This window comes from Stegostoma tigrinum, chromosome 21, assembly GCF_030684315.1.
Source record: "Stegostoma tigrinum isolate sSteTig4 chromosome 21, sSteTig4.hap1, whole genome shotgun sequence".
Classification (NCBI taxonomy): Eukaryota; Metazoa; Chordata; class Chondrichthyes; order Orectolobiformes; family Stegostomatidae; genus Stegostoma; species Stegostoma tigrinum.
Genome location: NC_081374.1, coordinates 18266329 through 18277555, shown reverse-complemented (window position 1 = coordinate 18277555; position 11227 = coordinate 18266329). Strand labels below are relative to the sequence as shown.

Genomic DNA, 11227 nt, shown 5'->3' with positions numbered 1-11227 from the left:
TACAGGTATCTTCCCTATTTTTGTGCTCAGTTGGATCTTATAATTGGCATGCACCTGAGAAAGTCCCAGTAAATATGTTGGGCAGGCATTGGTTTTGTCTTTAAGGTGAATGAAGGACACTAAATGTCAGAGAGAGCTCATTGGAAAGCTCATAATAAACTTAGTGCTCATTAAGTAGGTATTGCCCTGCTTGAAGCTAGATCTGAGATCGCATGTTAGTAACAAAAATAGCTTTTGTCTCTAATAATCTTACAATGCTGGAGTAGTGATAAGAGGAGGCAGGGCAAAAGCAGATGTCCCAGCCAGTTTCTAACGAAGTGTGATATTTTTCAGGAAGCTGCCTATACTTTGGATAACCAAGTCAGTATTGATGTGAGGTTTGATTAAAGTTTTATCTCTGGAAAATTGGTCAATTCCACTTTCTGAGAGTTGAAGTGATCGTGGAGAAGAGAATTCAGATTATCATTGTTAATCAGGGGATTCATCAAAAACAAAGAAAAAGCAGCTCCTGTGGGTTGATTGAGGACAGAAGATTGGACTTCAAGAAGGTTATTCACTTTCTGCTAAGGTGACTGCAATCTGAGGCTTATCGCCCAGGGAGACTGGTCACTTCTGTTGAGGTTCTCGCCAGACACGATATCCCAATTCTGCAGCTATGGGGCAGGCTTTGAGTAATGAAAATAAAGGGGAAATTGGTGTTGCTGAGCTCCAAGACTTGTACAAGAAGTTTGTGACTGAATGTCCCAGTGGAACACTTTTCTTTCATGAATTTAAGCGTTTTTTTGGAGTTTTAGACAATGAAGAAGCAGCTGAATATATCGAAAACATGTTTCGGGCATTTGATAAAAATGGGGTGAGTGTGAGTCTGCTTGTGTTTGCCTAGAGTCCTTTATTCCCAACTAAACCAAGTTGAAAAGTTTGAGTAATGACAAATGCGTTATTTAAACTTGCTCAATATTGGTAAATCAAATCAAGATCTTGTTTGTTTTTAAAATCATAGAATGTTTACAGCACAGAAGAAAGACATTTAGTCCATCCTGTTTATTCCATTGTGTGGATGTTTAAACTGTAAATGCAAAGAAGTTAAAACAATGAGTTTAATGGGACTAGTGACTTTGCTTTTCAAATGTATCATTTTTATTTAAATAATGTTTCCTAGTTTTTAGTTGAATCAGCTGGAAACAGGTGTTGGGGTGTCAAGGGGAATAGATAAGCACCTCCAGAATATTGACAGAGCACTTTTAAGTGTGCCAACTACAACACTGCCAATTAATGGCTATTCATTTACTCATGAGGGTAGAATATTGAGTGAGTTTCTGAATGAATTGCCTGCCACAGTGAATTTGACACAAAATTCATTTTTTCTACATAAAGTAGCTATTATGATGGAAAAGGTATAAAAAAACTAAAAGCAAAGACATCTGCAAGAAGAGAATGAAATTGAGAATCAATTTACATTTTGATTTATGTAAAAGGAACCTATCTGTTGGGTAATGGACAAATAAATTAATAATTTTCCTCACCAGGGTAACCTGTATTCCACTCTGTGGTGGAAATTCTTGCTACTTCTTGTATAAAACTAGTCAGTTGTAAAGGAAGCAATGTATGAAACAGGATACATTGTACATTTATCAAACAGTAATGGACACCAGCTTCATTTCTTTTAGGACAACACTATTGATTTTTTGGAATATGTTGCGGCACTCAATTTGGTTTTAAGAGGCAACCTGGAGCACAAATTAAAATGGACTTTCAAAGTTTATGACAAAGATGGAAACGGATGCATTGATAAAACAGAACTGTTGGAGATTGTGGAGGTCTGTGGCTACCTTATTTTTTTTGTTTCTTTTTATGAATTGGCATGTTCTTTTTTCTGGAATTCTGACATTTGCTGTTTTTGTATAGTCCATTTATAGATTAAAGAAGGCTTGCCATCAAGAATCAGAAGAAGAATCTGTACTCTTAACTCCAGAAGAAGTTGTGGACAGAATATTTCAGTTAGTGGATGAAAATGGTGACGGTAAGATTTGCCAGGTTTCTGTCACTGACATTAACACATTAACTACTGCCTGGCCACTGCTAGGTTGATCTGGACTGGCTGGGATGTTTAGCCAAGTGAAGACTTGGGCCTATCTACATTAGAATATCATAATAAAAGCCAGGAGTAAGCCATTCAACTAAATCATGTCTGAACTGCATCAGACCTGCTTTCCTGTTCTATCCCTATATCTCTTGCTTCACTCAGTGCTCAATAATTTAGACATCATCGGCTGAGCATCCACAAAATTTATGAGTTTCACTACTATCTGACTGAATGAATTTTTCCTTAACTAAATGATAAATAGCTGGTTTTTGTCTTGAGGCTATAACTTCTCCAGTTCTGACCTCTCCAGCTAAGGAAATTGAGCCTGTAATATCAGCCTGCATTCCAAAATAAATTATATGTTTCAATGAAATGAATAGAATATGTATCTTTTCTATTTGGTTTCTGCTCATTGGATGGCATGCTTATTCTAGGAATCAACTGTGTGAAATTTTGCTTCACACTCTTCTAAAGGCTGTCATACTATCATCATTTTTTTTTTTAATTACAGTGCATGGGATGTGGCCAGCATCTGTTGCTGGGATCCAATAATATTGTTCTGGCGTTGGAAGCCAGATCATTTATGGACAGCAGTTTCCTCCTCTGAAGGTTACTAGAGAATCAGATGGGCTTTCCTGTCAATGAAAGTTTAATGGTTAACATTAGATTCTTAAATTAAATTCAGATTTCACCATGTGCCACTGCAGAATTCAAGCTCAGGTTCCAGAACATTACCTGGGTCTTTGGATTAATCGTCTAGCAATAATGCTACCAGGTCATTGCCACCCATGATTAGATATGCTTGTTGCAAACTTCCTTTATTAAAAGAATCAAAACTATATATGGTACTGCAGGTGTGGACTTTCCAAAGCTCTACATAATTGCAGCATGTCTTCCTAATTCATAAACTGCAAATCTCTTGCAACAAGAAATAATCCATTCACCTTCCTAATTGCTCGCTGTACCTGCATGCTAAATTTTTGTATCATGCATGGACTCCAAATCATACTGACCCCAATCAGCATGTACTAAATTCACACTTTTAAAAAGTTCCTTTTCCATTTTTCTTACCAAAGTGATTAAGTTCGTACTTGCAATCATGCCTAATTACAGAACAAATCTATGCCTCTGTGTTGTCTCTCTGTATTGTCTATCAGCATGCTTTCTCACGTAGCATTATATCATCAATAAACCTGTATACATTAGTAGTGGTGTGGTAGTAATGGCATTGAACTTGAATCCCAGGTTAATACTCTGGAGAAGTATGTTCAAATGGCAGCTGGTACAAATTAATTTTAGTTAATGGAAATATAGAATGTGGTATCAATAATGGTGACTGTGAAACAATCATCAGTTTTTATACAAAAGAACCCATCTGGCTCACCTATGTCCTTCAAGGAAGGAAACCGGTCATCCTTACTTCATTTGACCTACATGTGACTCCGGATCTGAAGCATTGTGAATGACACTTAACTGTGTTTGACATGGCCTACCAAGCTACTCAGTTTGACAGCGGTTAGTGTCAGGCAACAAACTGTGGCCTTGCCAGAAATGCCTGTAGCCCATAAATGAATAAATGAAAGGCGCACAAACAAACCTCTCGTAAAACTCATTGATATAAATTGTAAATAACTCAGGTCCAAACACAAGTTACATCTTGAAACTGATCAATTTAATTCTACTGTCTATTTTCTGTCTGTCAATCAGTCCTCAAACCAAGCCAGTATTTCACCTCCAGTTACTTAGGCCCTAATCTGGATGACAACCTTTTGGAATGCATCTTACTGAATGCCTTCTGAAAAATCAAACTGTGCTCCTTCCACTAGTTCCTGTCATCAATCTTGCTAGTTACAACCTGAAAACAAAACTCTAACAGGTTTGTCAAACAGAATTTTTCTTTCCCAACAGGATTACATTGTAATTCTAAAGTGTTGGGTTCCTACCTCTTTAATAATAGATTCTAGCATGTTCCACTCTTTAGTTCAGCTTCTTCTGTGCAGGTAATCTTAACGTACAATGATATTCATTCAAATTGTTAACAATCAATCTCTAGCAAGTCAAATAACATAGACGCAGAAATTATAATAAACAACTTCATTGGGAAGTTTTGGGAACCATAGATGCGAAATCAACACTTTCCACCCAAACAGGTTACATTTGTCATCCATTGTTTAAAATGATTCATATTCAGTCAGTCTTCACTTTACGTTGCCCCATTGCAGATCGTTTTAATGTTGTCGGTCACATTTAGCATTGTTGTGCAGTGGGCACAACATAAAATAGGTGACACGATTGTCAAAATTTTGGAGCAGGTTCTCCCACTAGCTGGGCATCCCACTTACCATGTGCACCCATCGTGTGACCCTCTTACTCGCCACTGTTGCTGGCCAAGCCTCCTGCTGCTATCCCTGTCATTCAACCACTATCTGTAACTTTGTGAGACAGCACTTCCTCCACTTCACCATTACCAATAACCCAAAGCTGATTCAACGAGGCGTGTAGAATGGCATGTCAGGAGCAGCACCAGACAGACTTCAAAATGCAGTGTCAGCAACACAAGGCTACTTGTATTGCCAAGCAGTGGGAGCAGAATGCAAGTGACAGAGAAAGGTACACCCACACTAATGAATCAGACTGGTATTTTGCAGTCCTGCTACATCAAGCTATGAAAGGGCAGTGGAGAATTAAACAACTCACTGGAAGAGGAGGCACCACAAATGTCCCCATTCTGTGATGGAGCAGCGAGACATATCTTTGCAAAAGACAAAGTGGAAGAACTTGCACCCATCCTGTGTGAGAATTGCTGAGTCGATGATCCATCTTGGCCTTCTCTTGTGACATCCAAAATAACACATGCCGATATTCAGCTAATTTGGTAACTCCACCATAATATCAAGAAATGGTTGAAGAGACTGACTTTTGCAAAAACCACAGGCCCTGTCACCATTCCTACAACAGGCCTGAAATCTTTTACTCCAAAACTTGCCACACCTTGAACCAAGCTGTTCCAGTACAATATTACACTGGTACCTGTCCAGCAATGTGGAAAATTGTCCAGCTAGCTAGACAATTTTCCACATTGCTGGACAGGTACCAGTATAATATTGTAGAACCACTCCAACTTGGTAATGTAGGACCATTCCAACTTGGCCAGTTACCACCCACTCAATCTGCTTTCGGTCATCTGCCAAGGTGCTGGAAGGGGCATTCACAGTGTTACAAAGTGGCACTTGCTCGGCAGTAACCAGCTCACTGACACTTGGTTTAGCTCCCAGGTCACTTGGCTCCTGACCTCATTTCAGCTTTGATTAAAACATGGTCAAAAACATCAAGGTAACATTTGACCAAGTATGACATCGAAGAGTTTCACAAAACTGGACTCAAAAGGAATCAGGGAAAAACTCTCCACTGATTGGAGTTGTAACTGGCACAAAGGAAGATAATTGTGGTTTTGTGGTTGTTTAGTATTGTGATGCAATATTCTTTCCCTCAGAATTCTTGAATCTAAAACTTTCTCTATCCCAAAAGTTGAGCTGATTGTTAGCGGAGTCAATTATCAAACTTTCTGCCCCCTTTTGGTCAGCACAGAGAGTTTCACTTGAATGCTGCATGAAAGGAATGTTTTATTTATTCAGCTTGTTCCAAAGTTACAAATTAAAACCTAAAAAAACTAGTTGATTTAATGACTTAGCTTAGCCTTATAATTCACTTCTTGTTGAGCCTTTTTTATCATATTGTTTATCTCCCAGGCAACTTGATTGTATAATCATTTACTGTAAAAACCCTCTCAGAGAAACTTAGTTCAGAAAGTAGCCATCACTGTAAAATAAAATGTTGATTTATTGCCCTCAAAACACAGGGATCACCACTAAAATATTAAAATCACTAACAATTACAGTAGTAATGGAGAATCCCTACAATGTGCAAGCAGACCATTCAGCCCATCAAGTTCACACTGACCCTCTGAAGAGACACGATAGGCAATTTAGCATGGCCAATTCACCTAGCCTGCACATCTTTAGACTGTGGGAGGAAACCCACAAAGATACAGGGAGAATTTGTGAACTCTGCATAGACAGTCACCCAAGAGTGGAATTGAACCTGGGCCCCAGCGCTGTGAGGTAGCAGTGCTAACCACTGTGCTGCCTTTGGTTATACATAAATATGGCCCTCACACAGGATGGTTGGTATTAGGTGGGGGAAAGTGAGAATGTCTCCAAAACAGTTAGGTCAAGAATGTTACACAGTTAAGAACATAGACATGAAGAGCGACGCCTTGAATCCCTTGGTACTGGTATGGGGAGGGAGGAGGCTGGCTAAAGGAGGTAAAAGGTGGGATGTATTTTAAATGTTAGCAGGGAACGGAGGCTTCTAGATGGCAACAACTAAATTTGAATAAAAAAGTAATTTTAAAGTTTATTTAAAAGAAAAAATAAATATTAAAACTAACTTGCTTTTGGGAAATAAAAGTCAACTGTGAAAATCCCCAAGATCTGTTGAACTGAAGGCTTTGAAGCTCCATCTAGTGATAGACATACGCAACTTGCAGTCAGGCTGCAGGACGTGACAGGGGCGTCTTTTGAGTTTCCAAGATAATAAAATGTGAGGCTGGATGAACACAGCAGGCCCAGCAGCATCTCAGGAGCACAAAAGCTTGTGAGGGTTCCGGAATAAATAGGGAGCAAGGGGGAGGTGGACCGAAGATGGAGAGAAAAGAAGATAGGTGAAGAGGAGAGTATAGGTGGGGAGGGGATAGGTCAGTCCAGGGAAGACGGACAGGTCAAGGAGATGGAGGTGTGGCTTGGGGTGGGAGGAAGGGATGGGTGAGAGGAAGAACAGGCTAGGCAGGCAGAGACAGGCTGGACTGGTTTTGGGATGCAGTGGGTGGAGGGGAAGAGCTGGGCTGGTTGTGTGGTGCAGTGGGGGGAGGGGACGAACTGGGCTGGTTTTGGGAATCAGTGGGGGAGGGGGAGATTTTGAAGCGGGTGAAGTCCACATTGATACCATTGGGCTGCAGGGTTGTTTGAGTTTTCAGTAGGATTCTGAAAAATATACGTGCCCAAATAAGGAGTGATCACACACTTTAAAAAAAAGATAATTGTGATAACTCATAATCAACAGGAAAATAATATTTGTACCATTTTGATGTCCCTTGTGTTATCTGGTATTGTTTGTAGCTTCACTGCTGCTTTCTCTGTTTGCAGGTCACCTTTCCTTGGATGAGTTTATTGATGGAGCACGGAGAGACAAGTGGGTGATGAAAATGTTGCAAATGGATATGAATCCAAGCAGCTGGATGACTGATCAGAGACGCAAAAGCGCTTTATTTTAAACATGTATCAATGTACGTGTAAATAAGTAAATGCAGGGGAGAAAGGGCACAGGCAGTGATATAACATTACTTCCTTATACCTACTTCACTTTGAAAAATTGTACCATAACCTTTCCCCATAGAATATTTGTGACAAGCCTAAGAAAGTTAGAATTTAATTCTGCATCTGTCAGATATGTGGCCTTTTTAGAAGCATTTGGTTCCTTGACTAGATGTTATATTTAGCCTTCTCAGATACAACTCGAGATCAAATGGGACTTGAACTTGAATCTTCTAGGCTGAAGGTAGGGATATTACCACTGTGCCACAAGACACAGTTCCCTCTAACTCTGTCACATTTAAGGACAGTCATCAGACCTGTGTCTGATTAACTCTTGATTGTCTTCGTACCATACTAATTGGTCAATTTTATTTGAATTTTTAATTTTAGCAGTATCTTCCAACTTGAAAAATATTTAACCAGGACAATAGAACAGTTAAAAAGAAATAGGCTTCTAATCAATTAATGTAAAACAGATTGTGACTCTAATGACTGGAGTTTAGAATGAGAGGTGAGCTCATTGAAACATACAGGATTCTTTCATAGAATCCCTACAGTGTGGAAGCACTTGGCATATTGAGTCCACACCAATGCTCAAAAGAGCATCCCAACCTGACTCACATCCCTTGCCCTATAACCCTGCATTTCCCATGACTAATTCCACCTACTGTGCACATCACTGGACACTATGAGCAATTTAGCATGGCCAAGCCACCTAACCTGCACAGTTTTGGACTATTGAAGGAAACTGGAGCACCCAAAGGAAACCGACGCAGACACGGACAGAATGTGAAAACTCCACACAGACAGTCACCCAAGGCTGGAATTCAACCCAGGTCCTTGGCACTGAGAGGCAAACACAGCCACCGTGTTGCATTCTGAAGGAGTTTGATGGGTTAAGTGCAGAGAGGATGTCCTCAAGAGTAGCAATCTCTTGATCCCATGCCACATACTAGCAAAACTGGAGAGAGGAAGGATCAAAGTGTGGCAAAACGTGGAACACAAATGGACTTGAAGGCACCTGTGCACAAAACATAGAAAGCTAGCACGCAGGTACAGCAGGTGATAGAATCCATTCAGTGCAGAAGAGTCCATTATTCTGCATTGACCCTCTGAAGAGCAGTGACCATTCTATCCCATATGCCTGCATTTACCATGTCCAAACCACCTTGCCTGCCCATGCCCAAGGGCAATTTAGCATGGCCAACCCACCTAACATGCACATCTTTAGACTGTGTGGGACGAAACTGGAGCACCTGACAGAAACCCACGTAGAAACAGAGAAAACATTCAAACTCCACATAGACAAAGCTGGAAATAAATCTGGGTCCCTGGCACTGTGAAGCAACAGGGTTGGAGTATAAGAGTGGGGAAGTCTTATTTGCAACTGTCCAAAGTGTTGGTGAGCCTGCATTTGGAGTACTGTGAACAGTTTCGGTCCCCTTATTTAAGGAAAGACTTCACTTCATCGGAGGCAGTTCATCGAAGGTTCACTAGGATGATCCGTGGTGTGGAGGGATTGTCTTATAAGCAAAGGCTAAACTGGTTGGAACTCTACTCACTGGAGTTTAGAAGAATGAGAGGTGATCTTATTGAAACATGTCAGATTTTTAAGGAGCTTGACAGGGTAAATGCTAAGAGAATGTTTACTGTTATGGGAAAGTTTAAACCAGAGGGCATAGTCTCAGGGTAAGGTGTGCCAATTTAAGAATGACATGAAGAATTTCTTCTATCTGAGGCTTTTGAGTCTTGATCCTTGCTGCACAGGGCTGTGGGAGGGAGTCCTTCTGTATATTTACAGCTGAGATAGATCCTTGATCAGTAAGAACATCAGGAGTTATAGGAAAAAGGTCTTAATGTTTTACTTATGATTTCGGATGGAAAGATATGTTAATCTCAACCTATTTTCCATGAATCAATATGAATGGTGGGGCAACTAAATTGCTATCTTCCTTCACCCCTCATAAGCAATTACTACAATTGCAACTGTAATTCCACAGTATTAACCCGGTTGGAGTTGTGACGGTTTTATGAATAAAAATGTACATTTGTTTACAGAATAAATAAATAATACACTTTATACCAATGAATTAGCTTTATTTTCATTAGTAGATTAAAATTTACAATTCATAGAACATTACGGCAGCACAGTACAGGCCCTTCGGCCCTCGCTGTTGTGCCAACCTGTCATACCGATCTGAAGCCTATCTAACCTACACTATTCCATGCACGTCCATATGCTTGTCCAATTGATGAGTTTAACAATGCTGTGGCTTTATGAGGTGTGTTTTGTCCTGATTTCTTTTCAAAAGAGATTGGGGGACAGGTGTGGAACAGTCTATGAGAAGATAAACAACTTGTGCAGCCTTGGATTTTTTTTGTAAGTTGGAACAATAGAAGCAGCCTGAATTGGTGTAGTCAAACTCCCACAGAACCAGGGATTTTAGGTTTCACTTTCAGCAATTGCTGTTCGGGTCTATAAGAATTGAAAGCTACTCTTTCCCTTTCTCAGTTACAGCTAAAAGCTGCGGGTTCTCTGCCTGCTACAGGAGTTGCATGTGAAACTATCCATGTTCTGAATTTGCCTTTTTCCAAGGGTGTATTTATGGGATGTTACAATATTGGAACAATTAATTAGTAATAGTCACTATATCTATTATTTGGTCACAGCTTTCAATAGAGTTAAGTTATTCCAATTCTTTCTTTCTTTTGGTGTACTTTAACTATAGTGGATGAATAAAGTGTGTTTTGCTTTAAATCTGGTAGTTCGATCAATCAAATTGCATTTGGAATGCAACACCTTACATTTACCTCTAAAACAAGGAAATGTTAGAGTCTAGACCATCTGCTGAAGGACATTCAGCTCCTTGTTCTATTTCACCATTCAGCTAAATCATACGATCTGGATCTTAACTCCATGTACACTCTTTTCATAGAAATCCTACAATTCGGAAGCAGGCCCTTTAGCCCATTGAGTCAACACTGAACACCCACCAAGCATGCCACCCATAATTTTGTACCAGATCCCTTGATATCCTTACCTGATTAAAAATGTATTAGTCTCTGTTTTGAGTATTTTGATCAACAGAGCAGTCCATGCTCTCTTTGGAAAGCAAGCCCTCAATAACTGTTAGGCATTTGTGTGAAAATATGTTTTCTGATTTTACTCCCAAATGGCCTAGCTGCAAAATTCTGCATTGTCTTGTATTGGATCATGCCACCAGAGGAGATAATTTCTTTATCTACCTTGTGCGATCTTTTTAACCACCTTAAAACCTCAACTCAAGCCAAAGTTACACAATCTGACCTCATGATTTCATCCTCAAGACCTTTAGTGTAATGGTGAATTGCCTGTATTCCTTCCAAAGATAATATTTTTTTCCTGAGGTGGAGTGATTAAAATTGATTATTGTTTTCCAAATGGGGTCTGTCCAATGCTTTGTCTCACTGAAGCAATACTTCTCACTTGTGAATTTTACTGAGATAAAGACCAACATGGGATTTTCTAAATTACATTGTATATCTGTGTAACGCATGTGCCCAATTGATTTTTCATTTCTTCCAGTTTTGAAGTTGATATTTGTTCATCAGTCCACTTTGTTGCATCTTATTGAAAGTAACCCTAAATTAAAGTCAAAAATAACATATCCAGTATTAAATAAAGAAGTCCCTTCTTCAAGTAACTCTGAAATAGCTTTGCTTTTGGCCTTCCTTCCTGTGAGCAGACCTCAAAATAGTCAGAATAAATTGTTTTGCTGCAACTTCAACCCTG

At 39.6% G+C, this 11227-nt stretch overlaps 1 protein-coding gene across 1 annotated transcript; it reads left to right on the top strand.

The window, feature by feature from the left end:
* Positions 1 to 239: 239 nt before the first annotated feature.
* On the top strand, positions 240 to 9545 carry guca1b (guanylate cyclase activator 1B). The gene is made up of 4 exons (XM_048553244.2): positions 240 to 853; positions 1668 to 1817; positions 1906 to 2020; positions 7288 to 9545. The coding sequence occupies exons 1-4, from the start codon at positions 656 to 658 to the stop codon at positions 7413 to 7415; spliced, it is 591 nt and encodes a 196-aa protein (XP_048409201.1). The 5' UTR covers positions 240 to 655; the 3' UTR covers positions 7416 to 9545.
* The last annotated feature ends 1682 nt before the right edge of the window (positions 9546 to 11227 follow it).